This window comes from Gymnoscopelus braueri (genome assembly GCF_963280865.1).
Source record: "Gymnoscopelus braueri genome assembly, chromosome: 21".
In the NCBI taxonomy this organism is placed as follows: Eukaryota; Metazoa; Chordata; class Actinopteri; order Myctophiformes; family Myctophidae; genus Gymnoscopelus; species Gymnoscopelus braueri.
The window spans coordinates 2,012,074-2,036,581 of record NC_137623.1 but is presented as its reverse complement, the minus strand read 5'-3'; the positions used below and the strand labels follow the sequence as shown (position 1 = coordinate 2,036,581).

The 24,508-nt window shown below is 39.4% G+C and overlaps 3 protein-coding genes across 7 annotated transcripts in view; 1 reads left to right on the top strand and 2 right to left on the bottom strand.

The window, feature by feature from the left end:
- Positions 1-24,508, bottom strand: part of LOC308077337 (uncharacterized protein) — a 396,397-nt gene that overhangs the window by 66,735 nt on the left and 305,154 nt on the right. The gene's annotated exons all lie outside the window — the stretch shown is intronic.
- On the top strand, positions 5,724-13,772 carry cldn10d (claudin 10d). Of its 3 annotated transcripts, none has more exons than XM_080417905.1 (6): positions 5,724-5,814; positions 6,609-6,848; positions 7,356-7,517; positions 8,151-8,232; positions 10,174-10,281; positions 12,941-13,772. In XM_080417905.1, the coding sequence occupies exons 2-6, from the start codon at positions 6,617-6,619 to the stop codon at positions 13,137-13,139; spliced, it is 783 nt and encodes a 260-aa protein (XP_080274031.1). In that variant the 5' UTR covers positions 5,724-5,814; positions 6,609-6,616; the 3' UTR covers positions 13,140-13,772. The 3 variants fall into 3 exon arrangements, with proteins under 3 accessions (XP_080274031.1, XP_080274033.1, XP_080274032.1); XM_080417906.1 differs by having other exon boundaries at positions 5,741-5,814; positions 6,628-6,848; XM_080417907.1 differs by lacking the exon at positions 10,174-10,281.
- The window catches only part of dzip1 (DAZ interacting zinc finger protein 1), a 47,469-nt gene continuing 40,591 nt past the window's right edge, over positions 17,631-24,508 (bottom strand). For all 3 annotated transcript variants that reach the window (XM_080417995.1, XM_080417994.1, XM_080417996.1), the window contains 3 exons: positions 22,024-22,145; positions 21,766-21,904; positions 17,631-18,766 (listed from right to left, as the gene is read on the bottom strand). In XM_080417995.1, coding sequence (XP_080274121.1) covers positions 18,681-18,766; positions 21,766-21,904; positions 22,024-22,145 — 347 coding nt within the window. In that variant the 3' untranslated portion in view covers positions 17,631-18,680. The remainder of the gene's footprint in view (positions 18,767-21,765; positions 21,905-22,023; positions 22,146-24,508) is intronic.

The following is a 24,508-nucleotide window of genomic DNA, read 5'->3' as shown; positions in this document are numbered from 1 at the left end:
TTATATCATTAAGAGTCAATGTATTCTTCTCATTTTGTCGAAAATCATTCCTCTAAAAGTCACACACCCCCCTTTCCCTGTGGTAATGGTTTCTTCCAAAAGTTGCACAATATACGGCATCATAAAGCACGCACGCCACGCACGCACCCGCAGTCCCGCGCGCACACACACACGCACGCACGCACGCACACACACACACACACACACACACACACACACACACACACACACACACACACACACACACGCAGCTGCACGTTCTGCGTGCGTGCGTGCGTGGGAGACAACGTCACACTGATAAGAACCAGTATGCGTGCGCAGCCCGGCACCAAAAGAACCCCACCTCTCATAAGATGTAATGTTAAAGTGGTCACGTGTAAAAATGCATCCCATCAAACTTCCAGATGTTGTTTTTCTCCCAGTGTGGAGGAAGAATGTTTAGGAAGGATGTAGCCATGGTTCACATCATGTTTCAGTGCTAGGATGGATGTAGCCATGGTTCATCATGTTTCAGGGCTAGGATGGATGTAGCCGTGGTTCACATCATGTTTCAGGGCTAGGATGGATGTAGCCATGGTTCACATCATGTTTCAGGGCTAGGATGGATGTAGCCATGGTTCACATCATGTTTCAGGGCTAGGATGGATGTAGCCATGGTTCACATCATGTTTCAGGGCTAGGATGGATGTAGCCATGGTTCACATCATGTTTCAGTGCTAGGATGGATGTAGCCATGGTTCACATCATGTTTCAGGGCTAGGATGGATGTAGCCATGGTTCACATCATGTTTCAGTGCTAGGATGGATGTAGCCATGGTTCACATCATGTTTCAGTGCTAGGTACAAAAAGCCATGGTACAAAAGGTAAATACATTTATTGAAACAATCTTTATGATGGACGAAACCATAACATAACTTTTTTTAAAGTTATGGTTTCTTATATAGGGCTATGCACATGTGTCATGTGACACTGGCCAATCACAGTCCTGAATAGATTGTGATTGGCCATTCACGGTGCAGGGTTAGGCGGGGTAATTTTTGGCCAATCACAGCGCAGGATAATTGTACATTACATTACATTACAGTCATTTAGCAGACGCTTTTATCCAAAGCGACTTACAATAAGTGTATTCAACATAGGTAGGGAACGAAAACTACTAATCACCAGAAGTCTTTAGTGCATTTTCTGCAAAAACAAGCAACCAAGAGTATACCTAGCGCTAAGGTAAAAGTGCAATATATCAGCTACCTATTTCCTTAAACAGATGAGACAAAATAGCTAAATCAAATGAGCATGAGCTAAAACAAATAAGTGTATCGACTAAACAAGATCCAATAAACAATACAACAATAGAAAACAAGCGTTCGTACAACTAGTTAACAACAAGTAGGTCAGGCAGAGAGGAATGGTAGTGTTTCCTGAAGAGGTGGGTTTTCAGCCTGCGGCGAAATATGGGCAGTGACTCTGCTGTCCTGTACAAATTTCCAAACCTCACTTATAGGGGCGGTTTCACCGCCCAAAATTTTAAAAAGTGAAAATGAATGTCATGGAACCTTTAAGGTGAGATCCCCATGATGCACACAAATCATGATGACATAAAAGAGACAGACAGATATACACACTACTATACAGAATGTCATACAATCAGTTTACAGGTTACTGGTATGAAAAGTGAAAAATATGTACAAGAGAAGAAAAAGAAAAGGGGGGGGGGGTAGGGGGGTAGGTTAGGGCTTGGGGTAGGTTAAGACTTGGACAGGGGCCATTTTAGAATTGCAGCCTCCTGAAGGTGTATCTTTAGGGCAGTTTTGAGTAGGGTTTTACACTCCTTTACTCCTTTTGGTAGGGCATTCCGCATTTTTGATGAATAGCATGAGAACAAGTTGCTTCCCTTTGTTGAGCCAAAAAAGGGTTGAACATGATTTGTGGAGCTGCCACTGGTGTTATGATCATGGACATCATTAACATTTTGGAAGTATTTTGACAAACACAGGGGGATCCCAATGTTGTGGTGTATCTTGAAGACCAGGCCCATAGCAAGTTGCTGTACTCTTGGAGCCTTGTTTTTAAGGCCTTGGAGGTGTTGTGATACCATGAAGTGCATGCATAATCATAATGACCTTGAATGAGGGCCCCTGCAAGGATCTTCAGAGTATTCTTACTGACTGGACGATCAATCCTCCACAAATAGCGTGTTGTTTGGTTGACCTTTTTGATCGCTTTTTCGGCGTTTTTGTTACCAGAGAGGTTTGCCTCCAAGATGGAGCCCAGGTAGGTAATTTCATGCAAAAAGGCCGTTCGCGATTCGCATCTCAGAGTTGGTTCAGAACCCAGGATGACCCCCAGCTGATTCTCTTTCTCTCTCTACTGCCCAGGGGCATATCGGTTTAATTCCTGCTTGGAGACAATAGGCTCTATACACAGCAGCCATATTGTAAAGACATTGGGTTGATATACCAATGATACTAATGAAGGCTCTGTTCCATTCTGGTCAAACAGAGTCAGGGTGCTGGCTCACTGGAAACACTCTGCTACACCAGTGGGTCTCAAAGTGTGGTCCAGAGACCCTCATGGTTCCTTGAGGGGGTTCCACATAATCACCTTCCTAAACTAATGGCCTGAGTCATTTTTTGAGGAAAATGATATTTTTGCCTAAGTCAGCTCCTCATGACACTGGCCACCTCTGGTAAAATGGCCCATCTCCTAATAGAAAAGGATCATGCTGTTCACTCCCCTTTAAAGGGCAAGACCACTTTGGTAGAGGTTTGGGTTGTGTAGTTACCTTGCCATGATGTAACTCCAAAGGTGGACAAGAAATTAAAAATAATTGCTCCATTGATTAGAAGTTGATAATTCAAAATATGCTCCTCATTGACTTACATTGTACGGTAAAACAGCTCTCAAAGTCACTCTTTTAGCATGTAAACAAACGTAAACAAAGTTGATTCAGACAATATAGAACATCACCAAACCCAGTACTGTTTTTTTTTTTAAATACAAATGTCAACTTCCTGTTGATTTTGTCATTTTTAATAAGTAGAAAACCCGGACTGGATCGGCGGATCCGGATCCAGATCTTCAAATAGTAAAATCAACAGGAAGTTGACATTTTTATTAAAAAAACAAACAGTACTGGGTTTGGTGATGCTCTATATTGTATGAATCAGCTTTGTTTGTGTTCATTTATGTGCTAAAAGAGTGACTTTGAGAGCTGTTTCAGTGTACAATGTAAGTCAATGAGGAGCATATTTTGAATTATCAATTTCTAATCAATGGAGCAATTATTTTTGATTTCTTGTCCACCTTTGGAGTTACATCATGGCAAGGTAACTACACAACCCAAACCTCTACTAAAGTGGTCTTACCCTTTAAGTAAAACATTTGAGTACTTTTTTCCACCACTTTGGAAACATATGTCTTTGTGTTGTCATGGAAACATATGTCTTTGTGTTGTCATGGAAACATATGTCTTTGTGTTGTCATGGAAACATATGTCTTTGTGTTGTCATGGAAACATATGTCTTTGTGTTGTCATGGAAACATATGTCTTTGTGTTGTCATGGAAACATATGTCTTTGTGTTGTCATGGAAACATAAGTCTTTGTGTTGTCATGGACATGTGTTTGTTGTCGTTCACTTGGACAGTTTACTGATGACTCTGATCAAAGCTCCGTTCTCATCCTTCAGCCTCTGGTTCACACACACACACACACACACACACACACACACACACACACACACACACACACACACACACACACACACACACACACACACACACACACACACACACACACACACACACACACACACACACACAGAGGTTTAATGTGTTATAACGAGAGAGAGAGAGAGAGAGAGAGAGAGAGAGAGAGAGAGAGAGAGAGAGAGACGCTGTTCAAACCTTTACCTGATGAGGGCGCCAGAACACTGTTATCATCACCTCTCTACATGACAAGCATCTCCACTGAAAGGATCTGGAAGTGAGAAGTCTGTTTCTTATGTTACAATTGAAGTTTTTTTTTTTTTAAGAATTGAAGCTTTATATGTGTTTGTTAAGTAACAGGGGTTTCATATCAAATCTGCTCTCAATGCAATCAGTGCAACAATATAATACATTAGTTCAGTCTATAGGCTGATTACACACACACACGCACGCACGCACACACACACACACACACACACACACACACACACACACACACACACACACACACACACACACACACACACACACACACACACACACACACACACACACACACACACACACACACACACACACACACACACACACACACACTTGTAAGAATCGCAAGTTTATATCACCTCCCACCCTGATAGCATTGTGTATTTTTGCATCATGGTTGTGTGTGTGGTTGTTTAGTATTGTGTATTTTTACATCATGGTTGTGTGTGTGGTTGTGTAGTATTGTGTATTTTTACATCATGGTTGTGTGTGTGGTTGTGTAGTATTGTGTATTTTTACATCATGGTTGTGTGTGTGGTTGTGTAGTATTGTGTATTTTTTCCCCCACGTAGGGAGGCACCTTTACTCTACTGGAGTATTTCCAATTGTCTAATACTTTTACTTCTACTCCACACTCTCTGAGGCAAATATTGTACTTTTACTCCTCTACAAATATTTGAAAACTTTAGTTACTTGTTACTTTGCAGATATAAATTATTATAATTTATTATAAAACATACATTAACCACTTTAGCCCTATTTTATACCTAGGCTATTTGACAATAGCAGATCTACAAGCTCACAACGCGTCGCATCGCAACACATTGTGAGATTGTAGATCTGCTATTTTTAAACAATTCAGTACTTTTACTTTTGGTGCTTTAAGTATATTTTGATGCCAATACTTTTGTACTTTTACTCAAGTAACATTTTGAACACGGGCCTTTTACTGGTAACAGAGCATTTTTATATTGTGGTATTGCTACTTTTACTTTTACTGGCATCAACATATACTTTAAGTAACACAAGTAAAAGTACTCTCTATGCAGAATGTTCCATTTTAAGTTTTCAAAATGAATACAAATATTTTGAAAATAGTAGATCTACAAGCTGCAGATCTACAAGCTGTAGATCTACAAGACGTAGATCTACAAGCTGTAGATGGACTATTGTCAAATAGCCAAAGTATATATATAGGGGCTGAAGTGCTTAATATATGTTTGGAAATAATAATCAATATCTACAAAGTAACTAGTAACTTAAAGATTACAAATAATTGTGGTGGAGTAAAAAGTACAGTATTTTCCTTTGAGATGTGGAGTAGAAGTCATTTAAAAGTGGAAAAGTAAAGTAACACATGCCTCACAGTTGTACTTAAGTACAGTAGGCTACTTGAGTACATAATATGTACTTAGTTACTTTACACCACTGTCCGCCTCTATCTCAGCATCTCCTTATGGAGCGTGGGAACAGAATATAAACGTCTTACTGGACAAAACTAAGAGATAAACCTGTTGACGTAATCCTAGCCTTCTCTAAACGTCAACAAGGACACAGCAGATCTGTTCATTCTCTCTCTCTCTCTCTCTCTCTCTCTCTCTCTCTCTCTCTCTCTCTCTCTCTCTCTCTCTCTCTCTCTCTCTCTCTCTCTCTCTCACACACACACACACACACCACACACACACACACACACACACACACACACACACACACACACACACCTCACAGCTTCTCACAGAACTCACTCTGTAGCTGTAGTCTATGTAGAACAGATCTGTTTCACTCTGTATGTAGATTCTTTATTTTTTTTAACCACTCATCTTTGCAGGTTTTCACATCGTGGGTAAGTAAATAACATTTCATTTCTCACGGAGAGAACTCACAAAGTGACACGGAAATACAATCATGTAATTCTGCAAATGCAGATCTACAAGCTCATAGCGTGGCACTTGGTGCCGCGCTATGAGCTTGTATATCTGCTATTTTAGAATAGCCAAATAAATAAATAAAAAATCACCGATGCGTTGGCGGATTGAATGGGTTAGCCTAGGTATAGTATATATAATATATATATATATATATATATAATGGGTTAGCCTAGGTATAACATAGGGCTGAAGTGGTTAATGTATGTTTCATAATGTAATCATGTATTATGTACAAAGTAACTAGTAACTAAAGTGTAGAAAGTACAATATTAGTGTTAGTGGAGTAGAAGTAGAAGTAGAAAAGTAGAAAGTACTCATTATGCACAATGTCCCATATCACAAGTTTTCAAATGTATACAAAACTTTTGAAAATAGCCGATCTACAAGCTCACAATGCGTCGCAGCTGTGAGCTTGTAGATCAGCTATTTTCAAATGGCCAAAATGTATATAGGGGCTGAAGTGGTTAATGTATGTTTAGTAATAATAATCTAAATCTGCAAAGTAACTAGTAACTAATGTTTTCAAATAATTGTAGTGGAGTAAAAAGTATAATATTTGCATCTGAGATGGATAGTGGAAGTAGAAGTAAAAGTACTGAACACTGGAAATACTCCAGTAAAGTAAAAAAAAATACCATTAAAATTGTACTTAAATACAGTACTTGAGTAAATGTACTTTCCACATACTGAAAGGCTCTGTTATATTTAGTTGTTGTGATGAAGTACAGGACGGTGGTGATGTACGTGGAGCTGGGCTGCTTCGTGTGCTGTCTGTGTGGATGGATCCTGGTCTGCTCCACGCTGCCCATAGAGTACTGGACCTGGTCTGAGGTGGGCACGGTGGTCCTCACCACAGGGAACTACTACCAGAACCTGTGGAAGGACTGCGTCTCCGACACCACGGGGGTCTCCGACTGCAAGGAGTACCCCTCCATGCTGGCCTTGTCTGGTACGGACAGACAGGAGAAAGTACTCACTTCTTTCTTTTAGTTAAAGTAAAAGTATCAATACCACAATGTACAAATATTCTGTTTGCAAGTAAAAGTCCAGAAGTCAAAATGTGCTTGAATAAAAGTACAACAGTATTGGTATCAAAATGTACTTAAAGTACCAAAAGTAAAAGTACTGAAATGTTTGAAAATAGCAGATCTACAAGCTCACAACGCGTTGCATCTGAGCTTGTAGATCTGCTATTTTCAAATAGCCTATGTATAAAATAGGGCTAAAATGGTTAATACATGTTTTATAATGTAATCATTTATATCTGCAAAGTAACTAGTAACTAAAGTTTTCAAGTAATTGTAGTGGAGTAAAACGTACAATATTTGCCTCTGAGATGTAGTGGAGTAGAAGTAAAAGTACAGAAAATTGGAAAATTGGAAATACTAAATTGTACTTAAAGTAGACAGTACTTGAGTAGATGTACTTAGTTACTTTTTCCACCCCTCCCCTGCAGTGTTCCTGCACGTGTGCAGAGCTCTGGCGGTGTGTGCGGTCATCACCGGGTTCTTCGGAGGCGTTCTGACGCTGATAGGGATGAAATGCACCAAGATCGGGGGGTCAGAGGTCATCAACGCAAGGGTCACCTTCGCGGGAGGATTGACCTACCTGGCATCAGGTAAGAACACTTTAGAAGTTAGAACATACAGGGGCCACATGCGGCCCCCACCTTCACTTAATGCGGCCCACAGGTTAATATCAGAATAGTGATATATTATTGATTTCAGCTGTTATGATTCCTAACATGCAAACATGACCCGCTTTAATTACTTCAGTCTATATTAGTAGTTTAATGACTAGTATTAACATTCTATTGTCTTTTTTATGTCCAATGTATTTGTATTTAAGTTCATAAAGTTAACATAAGTATAACTAAATGCATTTGAAATTAAAAAAAGATACTTTTCAGGATTCCAATTGAAAAATAGCAAAAATAGCCGATCTACAAGCTCAAAACGCATCGCGTGTTAACCACTTTATCCAAATATATATGTTGGCTATTCAAAAATAGCAGATGCATAGCAGCTCGCAGCGCGTCACGCGCCGCGAGCTTGTAGATCTGCTATTTTTTTTAAATATTTGAAAAGCATCGTTTTTTTTTATATATATAAATCTTCTCTTCTGGGGGTCCCTGGCAAAATATTTTCAGATGGGGGTCCGCAGCCAAACACACATCATTTTGGGGGTCCTTGACATGAGGACCCCCAACTGGTCTACATCATTACGTTGTGTGTGTATTTCTCTCCTATAGGATTCTGTGGGATGATCACCTACTCCTGGTGGGGCAACAAAGTTATCAGTGAATTTGTGGATCCAAACTTTAGGGCACAGAAGTGAGTATGATGCTACTGAACACTTAACTTATGATGCTACTGAACACTTAACTTATGATGCTACTGAACACTTAACTTATGATGCTACTGAACGCTTAACTTCAGGGCACAGAAGTGAGTATGATGCTGCTGAACACTTAACTTATGATGCTACTGAACACTTAACTTTAGGGCACAGAAGTGAGTATGATGCTACTGAACACTTAACTTTAGGGCACAGAAGTGAGTATGATGCTACTGAGTGAACACTTAACTTATGATGCTACTGAACACTTAACTTCAGGGCACAGAAGTGAGTATGATGCTGCTGAACACTTAACTTATGATGCTACTGAACACTTAACTTTAGGGCACAGAAGTGAGTATGATGCTACTGAACACTTAACTTTAGGGCACAGAAGTGAGTATGATGCTACTGAACACTTAACTTTAGGGCACAGAAGTGAGTATGATGCTGCTGAACACTTAACTTTAGGGCACAGAAGTGAGTATGATGCTACTGAACACTTAACTTATGATGCTACTGAACGCTTAACTTCAGGGCACAGAAGTGAGTATGATGCTGCTGAACACTTAACTTATGATGCTACTGAACACTTAACTTTAGGGCACAGAAGTGAGTATGATGCTACTGAACACTTAACTTTAGGGCACAGAAGTGAGTATGATGCTACTGAACACTTAACTTTAGGGCACAGAAGTGAGTATGATGCTGCTGAACACTTAACTTTAGGGCACAGAAGTGAGTATGATGCTACTGAACACTTAACTTATGATGCTACTGAACACTTAACTTCAGGGCACAGAAGTGAGTATGATGCTACTGAACACTTAACTTATGATGCTACTGAACACTTAACTTATGATGCTACTGAACACTTAACTTATGATGCTACTGAACGCTTAACTTCAGGGCACAGAAGTGAGTATGATGCTGCTGAACACTTAACTTATGATGCTACTGAACACTTAACTTATGATGCTGCTGAACACTTAACTTATGATGCTACTGAACACTTAACTTATGATGCTACTGAACACTTAACTTCAGGGCACAGAAGTGAGTATGATGCTACTGAACACTTAACTTATGATGCTGCTGAACGCTTAACTTATGATGCTACTGAACACTTAACTTATGATGCTACTGAACACTTAACTTATAATGCTACTGAACACTTAACTTATGATGCTGCTGAACACTTAACTTTAGGGCACAAAAGTGAGTATGATGCTACTGAGTGAACACTTAACTTATGATGCTACTGAACACTTAACTTCAGGGCACAGAAGTGAGTATGATGCTGCTGAACACTTAACTTATGATGCTACTGAACACTTAACTTCAGGGCACAGAAGTGAGTATGATGCTGCTGAACACTTAACTTTAGGGCACAGAAGTGAGTATGATGCTGCTGGGCTTAACGTTTGTACTTTTTTCATAACACTAGATTGTCAGGCCTTCAAACCTAGATGTTGCGCTGATAAGAGCAATGCTCACCAAAATATGACCATTTGAAGTGTTAAAGGTCAAGAGGTTTGGGTTGTGTAGTTACCTTGCCAGGTGGACAAGACATCTAAAATAATTGCTCCATTGATTAGAAATTGATCATTCACAATATGCTCCTCATTGACTTACATTAAACAGATCTCAAAGTCAGTCCTTTAGCTCATAATAATATCAAAATATTGGTTTAGGAATGCGACAAAAACACAAAAATCGACATGAATTCAAGGCTTCATGGAATGTGTAATTGATACAAAATAAGTCATTTTTTCCCTTTAATATAGGATTAGCTGTAGCATAATGTTAGACATTTTTACTTTGTGGTCAAATTAAGTCACAACTGCTGGAGGTGAGGATAATAATGATGTCAGAAAAACAAGTGCAACAGGAGGAATATTATCACGACTAATTCACCTCCATTTAACTGTGTTTAGGTTTGAGCTGGGGGCGGGGGTTTTCATCGGCTGGGGCGGAGCCATCCTGCTCATCACCGCGGCGTCCGTTATGACGTATTTCTCTGGAAAAGAGGGTCTCCGCTCAACGTAAATATCTCTATGGGAACCGAAGGACACATGGGCTGTTTGTTTACTAGTTCTACCCATTAAAGGGCAAGACCACTCTGGTAGAGGTTTGGGTTGTGTAGTTACCTTACTATGATGTAACTCTAAAGGTGGACAAGAAATAAAAAATAATTGCTCCACTGTTTAGAAATTGATCATTCAAAATATGCTCCTCGTTGACTTACATTGTACGATAAAACAGCTCTCAAAATCATTCTTTTAGCACATAAACGAACACAAACAAAAGCTGATTCAGACAATATAGAACATCACCAAACCCAGTACTGTTTTTTTTTTTTATAAAAATGTCAACTTCCTGTTGATTTTACTATTTGAAGATCCGGATCCGCGGATCCAGTCCAGGTTTTCTTCTTGTTTATGTACTAAAAGAGTGACTTTGAGAGTTGTTTGACCGTACAATGTAAGTCAATGAGGAGCATATTTTGAATTATCAATTTCTAAACAATGGAACAATTACTTCTTATTTCTTGTCCACCTTTAGAGTTACATCATGGTAAGGTAACTACACAACCCAAACCTCTACCAAAGTGGTCTTGCCCTTTAAGACTGGGAACGCATCTGTGTGTGATTATAAGATGTAGCCTATTTGTCTATTCAAAAATAGCAGATCTACAAGCTCATAGCGCGGCACTCTATGAGCTTGTAGATCTGCTATTTTTGAATAGAACATTTTTGAACATTTGTGCACATCTTTGAATATATATATATATATATATATTTCAAGCGAACATTTGTAACTCAAATCTTTGCTTCTGGGGGTCCCTGGAACAACATGTTTTGAGATGGGGGTCCGCGGCCAAATACATATAATGTTGGGGGTCCTTGATGTGAAAAAAAAAACACTGATATTATAGCAACATGTTTTTCAAGAGACTGTTAGGATTTAGAAGACATTAAGAGATTAAAGGGATATTTCACTTTCAAAAAAACTTTTGCTCATTTTATCTTCTACTCAGGCTTTAGTGACCCCCCCAGACAGTTTTTAAGTTGCTTGATTCATTATTTAGATTTAGATTCATCAAAAACACCCGTCCTTGGTTCTGGTGACTGACCCTGCCCTCCTAATGAGTGAGGGGGCCATGTTTTTTCGATAACTTTTTTCATTTATGTTTTATTTATTTTTTTGGAAAATGAAAAAACTTAAATACATTAAAGAAATTAAATAAAATAAATGAAAAAAGTTATCGAAAAAACATGGCCCCCTCACACATTAGGAGGGCAGGGTGAGTCACCAGAACCAAGGATGGGTGTTTTTGATGAATCTAACGGGTTAAAATGGAGTTTGAAGTTATAATGGGTTTGTATAGGAAGGGGGCGTGTCTGATAAAATGAATATCAAATATCTAAATACTAAATCAAGCAACTTAAAAACTGTCTGGGAGGCTCACTAAAGCCTGAGTAGACGATAAAATGACCAAACGTTTTTTTTAAAGTGAAATATCCCTTTAACAGCACACATTTTCAAGATTTTTCAAAAATAGCAGATCTACAAGCTCATAGCGCGGCACTCGGTGCCGCGCTATGAGCTTGTAGATCTGCTATTTTTGTATAGCCAAAGACATCTAAAATGACGACAGATGCGTTCCCGGGTCTTAATGGGTTACATCTGGAAAACGTGTTTGTCTTTACCTGCGTTTGTCTTCTCTTTCCTTGTTTCACTTTGGAAAATAAAATAATGTGTAGAAATGCATTTAAATCAATCTGTAGAGCAGGGGGTCTTCAACATGGGGCCGACACATCTTTGTGAGATAGATTTTTTTATTATTATTTTTATTAACCACTTGAACCCTAGCATCCCTATTCTGGGGGGGACCATTTGCCAAAAAATAGCAGATCTACAAGCCCCCACCAGAAGCAAAGATTATATAGACAAAAATATTTATATTACATTTTTCAAACATAACTCAAGACCCCCTGGTACCCCCCCCCCCCACGGACCCCACTTTAAAGGGTAAGACCACTTTGGTAGAGGTTTGGGTTGTGTAGTTACCTTGTCATGATGTAACTCCAAAGATGGTCAAGAAATAAAAAATAATTGCTGCATTGATTAGAAATTGATAATTCAAAATATGCTCCTCATTGACTCACATTGTACAGTAAAACAGCTCTCAAAGTCGCTCTTTTAGCATGTAAACGAATGTAAACAAAGTCGATTCAGACAATATAAAACATCACCAAACCCAGTACTGTTTTTTTTTTTAAATAAAAATGTTAACTTACTGTTGATTTAGCTATTTTTATTAGAAGGAAAACGTGGACTGGATCGGCGGATCCGGATCCGGATCTTCAAATAGTAAAATCATCAGGAAGTTGACATTTTTATTTAAAAAATAAACAGTAGTGGGTTTGGTGATGCTCTATATTGTCTGAATCAGCTTAGTTTGTGTTCGTTTATGTGCTAAAAGAGTGACTTTGAGAGCTGTTTCAGTGTACAATGTAAGTCAATGGGGAGCATATTTTTAATTATCAATTTCTAATCAATGGAGCAATTATTTTTCATTTCTTGCCCACCTTTGGAGTTACATCATGGCAAGGTAACTACACAAACCAAACCTCTACCAAAGTGGTCTTTCCCTTTAAGAGCCAATGAGCTCTAACCATCGCCTTCCTCTCATCTCAGAGCTCAGAAGAGGCCCAGCAGACCTCACACCTACGCCACGGCCAGGACCAGACGCACCTACATGCTGCCCCCCACCACCACCACCGCCTCGTCCAGGGTGGTCCTGGGACCCCCGCTGTTCTACGAGGGCAGGAAGAGCCGGGGGACCACCAGAGCCACGAGGACCACCAGGACGTTCAGCAGAGACGACTTTGTCTGAACGATCGGGTTCCTCTCAGACGAGGACGAAATGTCAGATAGACAAAGAGACAGGGCCCTCAATACCAGTGGTGTAAAGTAACTAAGTACATTTACTCAAGTACTGCACTTCAGTACAATGGTGAGGTATCTTTTACTTTACTGAAGCATTTCCAATTTCCAGTACTTCTACTCCGCTACATCTCAGAGGCAAATATGGTACTTTTACTCCATTACAGTTATTTGCAAACTTTACTTACTAGTTAGTTTGTAGATTTTGATTATTATTCTAAAACCACTTCGGCCCTATTTAAGCTTTGGCAACTTTGAAAATAGCAGATCCAGAAGCTCACAACGCTTCGCTTTGCGATGCGTTGTGAGCTTGTAGATCTGCTATTTTCAATGGATTTTTATACATTTTATACATTTGAAAACTTCTGAAATGATAACCTTCTGCATAATGAGTACTTTATACTTTTGGTACCAATACTTTTGTACTTTTACTCAAGTACATTTTGAATTCCGGACTTTTACTTTTAACAGACATAGCAGTATTGATACTTTTACTTAAGTAAGAAATGTAAGAAAGTCAAAGAGACAGGGCTCTGTTAAACCTTAAAGGGATAATTCACCCCAAAATGACTTTTTTCTATAGATTACTCCCCCATGGAGACTTGAATTCATGTATATTTATTAGTTTGTGTCTCATTCCTAAGACAATAATTTGATGACCAGCAGCGGTTCCGGTAGGAGACACAAAGAGTCTCCTTTGTGTCTCCTACCGTAACCACTGCCTACCGGTCCACTGGTCATCACATTATTGTCTTAGGAATGAGACAAAAACTAATAAATATCCATGAATTCAAGTCTCCATGGGGTGACTGATCCATAGGAAAAAAATGTTTTGGGGGTGAACTATCCCTTTAATTCTGGGAAAGCATATCGTCACCTTGTTAAACTAATGGCCTAAGTCATATTTTTTTTGTTTTTTAGGAAGAAAAAAAAAACGGATAAAAAAAAAAAAAGATATGATATTTCTTAATCATTTCACCCAAAAATGTTTATAACAAATTATGACTATTTAAATAGAAATAACACTGTCTGTCAGTTATGTAACATAAGAGATTTAAATAGGTTTTTTAGGCCAACAACAAAAAAAAGCCAAAGAAATGCCCAAATCAGTAAATAATTTGCCTATTTTGGCCTAAGTCACGCTAGGGAGGCAATTCTACTAAAAGGGGAGTGATCAGCATGAACCTTTTCAATTAGGAGATTTTACCAGAGGTGGCGCCTGCAGTGTCATGAGAAGCTGACTTAGGCAAAAATACCATTTTCCTCAAAAGACTTTAGTTTAGCAAGGTGACGATATGCCATCTTAGATTTTAACCACCTTAAACATTATCTTATACTTTTTCTATTAAAAAAATAGCAGATATACAAGCTCAGTGCCACGCTATGAGCTTGTATAACTGCAATATTTTTGAAAAATCATGAACATGTTTGCAAATCTTTGATTATATATTTTAATGCGAACATTTGTAACTCAAATCTTTGCTTCTGGGGGATTCTACAAATGTCTTCTAAATCCTCACAGTTTTTTGTCGCTGTAATATCAGTGGTTCTCAAACTTTTCTATGTCAAGGACCCCCAAGATGATATGTATTTGGCCGTGGACCCCCATCGCAAAATATGTTGTTCCAGGGACCCCCCAGAAGCAAAGATTTGAGTTAACAATGTTCGCTTTAAAAAAACATATATATTTAAAGATTTGCACAAATATTCAAAAATAGCAGATCTACAAGCTCATAGCACGGCACTCGGTGCCGCACTATGAGCTTGTAGATCTGCTATTTTTTAATAGCCAAAGTATAAAATAAAGGTTAAAGTGTAACACAGATGCGTTCCCAGTTTTAATGGTTAAAACCCTCATATCTGGTTAAATACTTCTCCAGAGAGAGTGACACGCACAGACACACCACTAGAGGGATCCGCCGCGATGTAGTAAAAACCCTGATCTAGAACAAACTAATAGTCTGTCACCAACACCGTCCATTAAGGTTAAATGATGTGTAACAATGTTTTTTAGGAACAAAACATCTATCAGGAGACCACAAGGGGGCAGTAGATTTGAATTCCTATAGAGATGTGTCATTCACTGCCTCGTTTTAACTTTTCCTCCTTTGTACATAATATAGTGTTTTGTATTTGTTGATGACATGCATTATTATGTTAATTTGTTTATGCCATGTTGATGAATTGAATACATAGGACCACAATGGAAACAATTAAGTCCCCGGGATTTTTCTGTATGATCCTTTTAGCTTTAATGTCTTACTGTACCTCTGTACTGTTTACATATCTGAGTAATAAAGTATGCAATGAATGAATGTCTATTTACATTTGTACATTTGCGTCTCTTTATTGCCTTTGACTTGTTTTGGTATAATAGCCTCTAAATGTGAAGATTTGTTTCTTCTATAACTTTTCTCACGTTTTTTTTTTCTTGCATTAGACTCATTGAGTTAATACATTTTCATTGCAATCTGTGATGGTAATACAAGTTATTTAACTGAAATGAGACCACCGACTCTCACCCAGTGGTGGAATGTAACTAAGTATATTTACTTAAGTACAATTTTGAGGTATTTGTACTTTACTTGAGTATTTCCAACTTCCAATGCTTTTACTTCTACTCCATTACATCTCGGATCCAAATATTGTACTTTTACTCCACTACAATTATTTGAACACTTTAGTTACTAGTTACTTTGTAGTTTTGGATTATTGTTACAAAACATATATTACCCACTTCAGCCATTTGAAAATAGCCGATCTACAAGCTCTTGTGACCTTGTAGATCTGCTATTTTCAAAAGATTTTTATACATTTGAAAACTTGTGAAATGGGACATTCTGCATAATGAGTACTTTTACTTTTGGTACTATAAGCATATTTTTATGCCTATACTTTTGTACTTTTTGAATTCCAGACTACTTTTTGAATTCCAGTGTTGATACTTTTACTTAAGTAAAAAATGTCTTGCATGGCTATAGTGTGAATTCAGTGATGGAAAGGAAATTGGAAGAATGAGTGAAACAAGTTATTGGATAAGCGACCCCCCCCTCCCCTCCCTCTCTTTTTAAATATATGCGTACACACACTTGTCTATGCCATAACTGTAATGTGAACGTTTTCCACACAAAATGAATTGAATGTACATTATTTTATTGTTGGTATAAATATGTTCCATAACTTTTCTATAACAACATAAAGGCTTTACAAAGTTTGTGTAAAAAAAAAAGAACAATTCTACAACGGTACCTCAAGTGCAAAATCATAAACAATTCATTCAACATAAAAATAAGTGATTTTTCTAAAACATGTTCAGTATAAAAAAACACTAGAACTATTACGAGATGTAAAAGATAAACAAACAGATTTATTGGCACAAGAAGAAAATGTTAATGTTAATTAACCCATTCAGACCAGGAACATGTCATGTCATTTTTAGATTTCTTTGGCTATTCAAAAAATAGCAGATCTACAAGCTCGTAGGTGCCGCGCTACGAGCTTGTAGATCTGCTATTTTTGAAAAAGACAAAAACTTGAACATTTGTGCAAATCTTTGAATCTATATATACATTTTTAACTCAAATCTTTGCTTCTGGGGGTCCCTGAAACAACATATTTTGAGATGGGGGTCCGCAGCCAAATACATTAGGGGGTCCTTGACATGAAAAAGGTTTGAGAACCACTGATATTACAGCAACATACGTTTTTTTCCACATAAATCTGAAGACATTTGTAGAATCCCCCCAGAAGCAAAGATTTGAGTTAAAAAAATTCGCTTTAAAAAATACATATATTCAAAGATTTGCACAAATTCCCCAGATTTTTCAAAGAAAATAGCAGATCTACAAGCTCGAGCTTGTAGATCTGCTATTTGTAAACAGCCCAAATGAATCTTAAAATGACACACAGATGTGTTCCCAGTCTTGAAGGGGTAAAAGGTGTAATTTCAGTCATAACCACAAGGTGCATTCAGTCTAACCAATTATCTGGCACACAAATAATTTCTATTGTAATAGATTACACTGATGACTATCTCATATCAATACAGATATTAGATAACTATATCATAAACTAAACATCTGTATTTGTGCAAAATTGCTCAGATATAATAAGATTTATTTTTTATCTTGACGTCTGTTAAAGAGTCCCTGTTCTGGAGCCGATCTACAAGCTCACAATGTGTCGTGTTGTGACGCGTCGGGAGCTTGTAGATCGGCTGTTTTCGGCAAAGAGGTTTGGTGTTGAGGGGAAAAAAAGGAGCGGATCAAGTATAGAGCCCTGGGGGACGCCGGTCAACTTTTCGGGTGTAAACCTCATGTCCAAAACTCTTACTTTTCATGATTCAAATTCAAAAGCATCAAAAATAGCAGATCTACAAGCTCGAAAGGCGTCGCTTCGCGCCACGTTTTCGAGCTTGTAGATCTGCTATTTTTGATGCTTTTGTGTGACGCTGTAGTGTGATCAAATAGGACGTTAATTTATGAAAAAACACTAAAAGTTTAATATGGAGATAAGAGGTTTTCTGCCCGACAACAAACGATATGGGGTTTAAGTGGTTTTAAGCCATTCAAAGCGGGGACGCGTCTGTGTGTCATTTTAGATTTGAGCTATAAGCATTATTTTAGACTTTGGGCTGTTCAAAAATAGCAGATCTACAAGATCTGCAATTTTTGAAAAATCTTGAACATTTTTGTTTAATACACATTTTTTTTGTAAACATCTTTAACTCAAATCTTTGTTTCTGGGGACCTCAGAGATGTTTATGTGGACTCTACTGTCCCCTACATGTCCTCAGAGCTGTTTATGTGGACTCTACTGTCCCCTAAATGTCCTCAGAGATGTTTATGTGGACTCTACTGTCCCCTACATGTCCTCAGAGATGTTTATGTGGACTCTACTGTCCCCTAAATGTCCTCAGAGATGTTTGTGTGGACTCTACTGTCCCCTAAATGTCCTCAGAGATGTTTATGTGGACTCCATACCGCTGTCGCTCACTTCTCCAAAGAGAGTGACACTCACAACACCAGAGGGCGCTCTGGTAAAACCCAAATTTAGAACAAATATGGGGGAAATGATGAATTCTACCACTTTGCCACCAACATGTGGAGAATGCCCAGACACCTTCCATTAAAAGATGGTCCAAACTAGCCTGACACATCATCTATCAGGAGACCACAAGGATAGATTTTAATCCCCATCGAAAGCCACAGTTTTTCCCCTTTCTCTCCTTTGTACAACATAGTGTTTTGTGTGCATGAAACCAACAGGAGAATTTCACGGGCCACGCCCGCTTGCGTCTCCGCCCTTCAAATTCTCCGCGCGTCCCAAATAATCGCCCGCCTCTCATTGAAAATTAATTACTATGCGCGTCAATCTCTGCCCATCGGAAACGGTCCTTTATCCTTTCCTTTTAGTCTTAATGTCTGACTGTACCACGTGCCGTTTACATTCCTGACTAATTAAGTACTCAATCAACCAATCACAGTCCCTGCTAGATGTCCTCAGAGTCACTGAGGTCACTCAGGGACACCAGGCTGCTCTTCAGAGTGCTTCCTGTTGTTCCTGCTTCAGTCAGACCTGTGGAGAGAGATGATGACATCATATACTGTAGCTTTGAGATGTTGACATCATATATACTGTAGCTTTGAGATGATGACATCATATATACTGTAGCTTTGAGATGATGACATCATATATACTGTAGCTTTGAGATGATGACATCATATATACTGTAGCTTTGAGATGATGACATCATATATACTGTAGGTTTGAGATGATGACATCATATACTGTAGCTTTGAGATGATGACATCATATATACTGTAGCTTTGAGATGATGACATCATATATACTGTAGCTTTGAGATGATGACATCATATATACTGTAGCTTTGAGATGATGACATCATATATACTGTAGCTTTGAGATGATGACATCATATATACTGTAGCTTTGAGATGATGACATCATATACTGTAGCTTTGAGATGATGACATCATATACTGTAGCTTTGACAGATGATGACATCATATACTGTAGCTTTGACAGATGATGACATCATATACTGTAGGTTTGACAGATGATGACATCATATACTGTAGGTTTGACAGATGATGACATCATATAATGTAGGGTTGACAGATGATGACATCATATACTGTAGGGTTGACAGATGATGACATCATATACTGTAGGTTTGAGATGATGACATCATATACTGTAGGTTTGAGAGATGATGACATCATATACTGCAGGGTTGCCATGCCAACACAATGCTATGTATTGGTTTTATTTAGGGATGTTCCATATTGACTTTTTTGCTGATACCCGATATTGTCCAACTCTTAATTTCTGATTCCAATATCAACCGATACAGATATATGCTTTTTCACTAAAAGGTCAACTAATTGTCAGGTAGCATCACATATCTAATAAACTAGCTATACTATCTAATAAATATCTAATATAATATCTAATAAATCTAATATAATATATACAGTATGAATGATGTTGTTGCGCTGAGAGGTGTCGTGACCTTGACCTAGATCGGCTATTTTGGGCAAAGAGGTTTGGTGTAGGAGCCAAACACACACAAAGAGGTTTGGTGTAGGAGCCAAACACACAGAGGTTTGGTGTGGGAGCCAAACACAAAGAGGTTTGGTGTAGGAGCCAAACACACACAAAGAGGTTTGGTGTAGGAGCCAAACACAAAGAGGTTTGGTGTGGGAGCCAAACACAAAGAGGTTTGGTGTAGGAGCCAAACACAAAGAGGTTTGGTGTGGGAGCCAAACACAAAGAGGTTTGGTGTGGGAGCCAAACACACAGAGGTTTGGTGTAGGAGCCAAACACAAAGAGGTTTGGTGTAGGAGCCAAACACACACAAAGAGGTTTGGTGTAGGAGCCAAACACACACAAAGAGGTTTGGTGTAGGAGCCAAACACACACAAAGAGGTTTGGTGTAGGAGCCAAACACACACAAAGAGGTTTGGTGTAGGAGCCAAACACACACAAAGAGGTTTGGTGTAGGAGCCAAACACACACAAAGAGGTTTGGTGTAGGAGCCAAACACACACAAAGAGGTTTGGTGTAGGAGCCAAACACAAAGAGGTTTGGTGTAGGAGCCAAACACACACAAAGAGGTTTGGTGTAGGAGCCAAACACACAAAGAGGTTTGGTGTAGGAGCCAAACACACACAAAGAGGTTTGGTGTAGGAGCCAAACACAAAGAGGGTTTGGTGTAGGAGCCAAACACAAAGAGGTTTGGTGTAGGAGCCAAACACAAAGAGGTTTGGTGTAGGAGCCAAACACAAAGAGGTTTGGTGTAGGAGCCAAACACAAAGAGGTTTGGTGTAGGAGCCAAACACAAAGAGGTTTGGTGTAGGAGCCAAACACAAAGAGGTTTGGTGTAGGAGCCAAACACAAAGAGGTTTGGTGTAGGAGCCAAACACAAAGAGGTTTGGTGTAGGAGCCAAACACACAAAGAGGTTTGGTGTAGGAGCCAAACACACACAAAGAGGTTTGGTGTAGGAGCCAAACACAAAGAGGGTTTGGTGTAGGAGCCAAACACAAAGAGGTTTGGTGTAGGAGCCAAACACACACAAAGAGGTTTGGTGTAGGAGCCAAACACAAAGAGGTTTGGTGTAGGAGCCAAACACAAAGAGGTTTGGTGTAGGAGCCAAACACAAAGAGGTTTGGTGTAGGAGCCAAACACAAAGAGGTTTGGTGTAGGAGCCAAACACAAAGAGGTTTGGTGTAGGAGCCAAACACAAAGAGGTTTGGTGTAGGAGCCAAACACAAAGAGGGTTTGGTGTAGGAGCCAAACACACACAAAGAGGTTTGGTGTAGGAGCCAAACACAAAGAGGTTTGGTGTAGGAGCCAAACACACACAAAGAGGTTTGGTGTAGGAGCCAAACACAAAGAGGTTTGGTGTAGGAGCCAAACACAAAGAGGTTTGGTGTAGGAGCCAAACACACACAACAAGCTCTCTAGGAAATCTATGAAAACTATGAAAAAGGTTGCAACATAATTGTATGCAATGTAGTGGGGGGGGGGGGGGGGCTAATACCTCTCTCTCTCAGCTAAGGGGTCCTTGGCCTGAAAAACAAGACCTCTGCTGTAAGAACCGAGGACCCCCCAAAATAATCATATTTCAACTGGGAACCCCCAAGATAATCATGTTTGAGTTGAGGCATTACATTTAGTTTGACTCGGTTCCACAGATAAAAACTGTGAAAATAGCCGATCTACAAGCTCACAACGCCTCGCAATGCGAGGCGTTGTGAGCTTGTAGATCGGCTATTTTCAAAATGTTTGCTTCTTATATTATTTGACAATTTGGCCACGTTTTTATAGTAGTCTGTTGATTACTTTTGTCTTTTGATGCAGTAATGGTCTTTTTTCATTTATTTACTTTCTTTTTTTTTTGTATTAAAAAGGTCTAAAAAGTCCTTAAATTGTTACTTTACTGTCATCTGGGGACCCCCCCCCCCCCCCCAAATCATGTGGGGACCCCCCTGAGGGTCCCGACCCACAGGTTGAGATCCAGTGCTGTATGGGAGGTGACTGTAGGACTCACCAGATCTCTGGCCCTTGTTCCCCGTAGAGGTTCCCCACACGCTGGTGCTGCTGGACTCCAGAGTCTTCTTCAGGGGTTTGGAACCTTCATCCTCCAGAGAGGAGGTCAGCCAATCGCTGCAGTCCTCCAGGTCTGTGTACTGAAGACACACGTTACAGCAAAGTCATCCGTTATACATCGTTTAAAAAAACAAACATAAAAACAAGCCCAGCGTGGCTTATAATAAGCAGACCTGGCAACGCTGATGCCAAACCTCACCATGAGCTCCTGCACCACGTCCTTCCTCCCCGGCAGCACGCTGCCGCCCCCTGCTGGCCTCTTCTGTCCTCTGTCTGCAGCCTGCCTCTCCACTACCCTGGCCAGCTCACTGACGCTTTGTCCTGCAACACAGACACAACATGAAGGAAACACAGCTCACTGACGCTTTGTCCTGCAACACAGACACAACATGAAGGAAACACAGCTCACTGACGCTTTGTCCTGCAACACAGACACAACATGAAGGAAACACAGCTCACTGACGCTTTGTCCTGCAACACAGACACAACATGAAGGAAACACAGCTCACTGACGCTTTGTCCTGCAACACAGACACAACATGAAGGAAACACAGCTCACTGACGCTTTGTCCTGCAACACAGACACAACATGAAGGAAACACAGCTCACTGACGCTTTGTCCTGCAACACAGACACAACATGAAGGAAACACAGCTCACTGACGCTTTGACCTGCAACACAGACACAACATGAAGGAAACACAGCTCACTGACGCTTTGTCCTGCAACACAGACACAACATGAAGGAAACACAGCTCACTGACGCTTTGTCCTGCAACACAGACACAACATGAAGGAAACACAGCTCACTGACGCTTTGTCCTGCAACACAGATTTTAACAACTTTAACCATTACCTTATACTTTGGCTGTTAAAAAATAGTATGAGCTTGTAGATCAGCTTTATTTTTGAAAAATCATGAGCATTTTTGCAAATCTTTGAATATATATTTATTTTAAAGTGAACATTTTTTATGCAAATCTTTGCTTCTGGGGGGATTCTACAAATGTCTTCTAAATCCTAACAGTTTTTTTGTTTTAAACGTATGTTTCTATAATCATTGGTTCTCAAACGTTTGTGTCAAGGACCCCCAAAATGATATGAATTTGGCCGCGGACCCCCATCTCAAAATATGTTGTTCCAGGGACCCTCCAGAAGCAAAGATTTGAGTTAAAAATGTTTGCTTAAAAAATAAATAAAAAAATAGCAGATCTACGAGCTCATAGTGCGGCACTCGGTGCCGCGCTATGAGCTTGTAGATCTGCTATTTTTGAATAGAAGTATAAGACTAGAAAAAGTGCTCCTCGGAGCACAGGTCTCCGCCAGGTCAGGTAGGTTATTGTGGGGCAGCAATGTTCGGAATTAGCCAATCAGGATGGAATATGAAAAATTGGACGGAACCATCTTGATCACTTGACTATATGTGTACCGATTTGCATGATGTTTGAATTTGTAGGAGTAATATAAAAAAGAAAAGTGTTGCAAAATTGGCCTCCTGGTGGCGCTATAATAGGGCAATGTTAAAAGGGTGGCATTTGTTCTTCAATGTAGTGCGAATGTGCGTGCAAAGTGTCACCACAATCGGACGCTGCATTCATGATTTGTGGCATTTTGTTCAAAACGGGCCACTCCTGCAAACTTTAGATGTCAATGTTAGCCAATCAGGATGGAATATGAAAATTGTAAAAGATCCATCGTGATCACATGACTATAGAGATCATGTGTACCGATGTGCGTGAAATTTGGATAAATTCTGAAGGCTTAATATCAAAAAATGTGTTCTACATAAGTCGGCCTCCTGGTGGCGCTATGAAAGGCAAATGTGAAAAATGCAGGTCAGTTGTTTTTCCTTGGCCTCTAGGGAGTGTGCGTGCAAAGTTTCATGCAGATCGGTGCAGTTATAGTTAAAAACACAAATCGTCCATTTATAGCGCCACCATGAGGTTGATTTGAACATTTTCAAGTGGCATTTCTTCCTCGGCCTAGTGGGAATGTGCGTGTGAAATCTCACGGAAATCGCAAGCTGCGTTCATGATTTGAGGCATTTTGTTGAAAACGGACCAATCCTGCAAACTTTGGAAGCCAACCTTAGCCAATCAGGATGAAATATGGAAAATTGGACAGATCCGTGTTGATCACATGACTATAGAGATACTGTGTATTGATTTGCGTGATGTTTGGATAAAATCTGTAGGAGTACTGTCAAGAAATGTGTTTTGCAAAAAGCGGCCTCCTGGTGGCGCTATAAAAAGCTAATTTGAAAAATTTGGGGCAGAGGTTTATTTTCCAAAAACAGCAGTTATTTTAGGAGAACGTTGATGGTTCGAGAATCTTTTCTTAAAGTATGTAAAGTTAGTCAGTGAATTGTTTCACGTTAACATAAATAAATTGGACCAAACCACTGTCATGGTTGTGTATCTGCTGACACCTGGGAGCTTCAACCACTTTAAAGCACAGCATCAGTATTGTGGGGAAAGCTTTCACAGGAGAATAGCCGATCGACAAGCTCTCAACGCGCCGCAATTGTCGATCGGCTGTTTTCTTTCCCCACGATAACAGAAAACAGAAAAGACGGCGTTATGGAGGCCTGAGGGTCAGCCATCAACCTAGAAAATATTAGGACTATTAGCAGTGTGGATTTAGTCGACCAAAACTATGACAACAATTTTTTTACACTGACAAAAA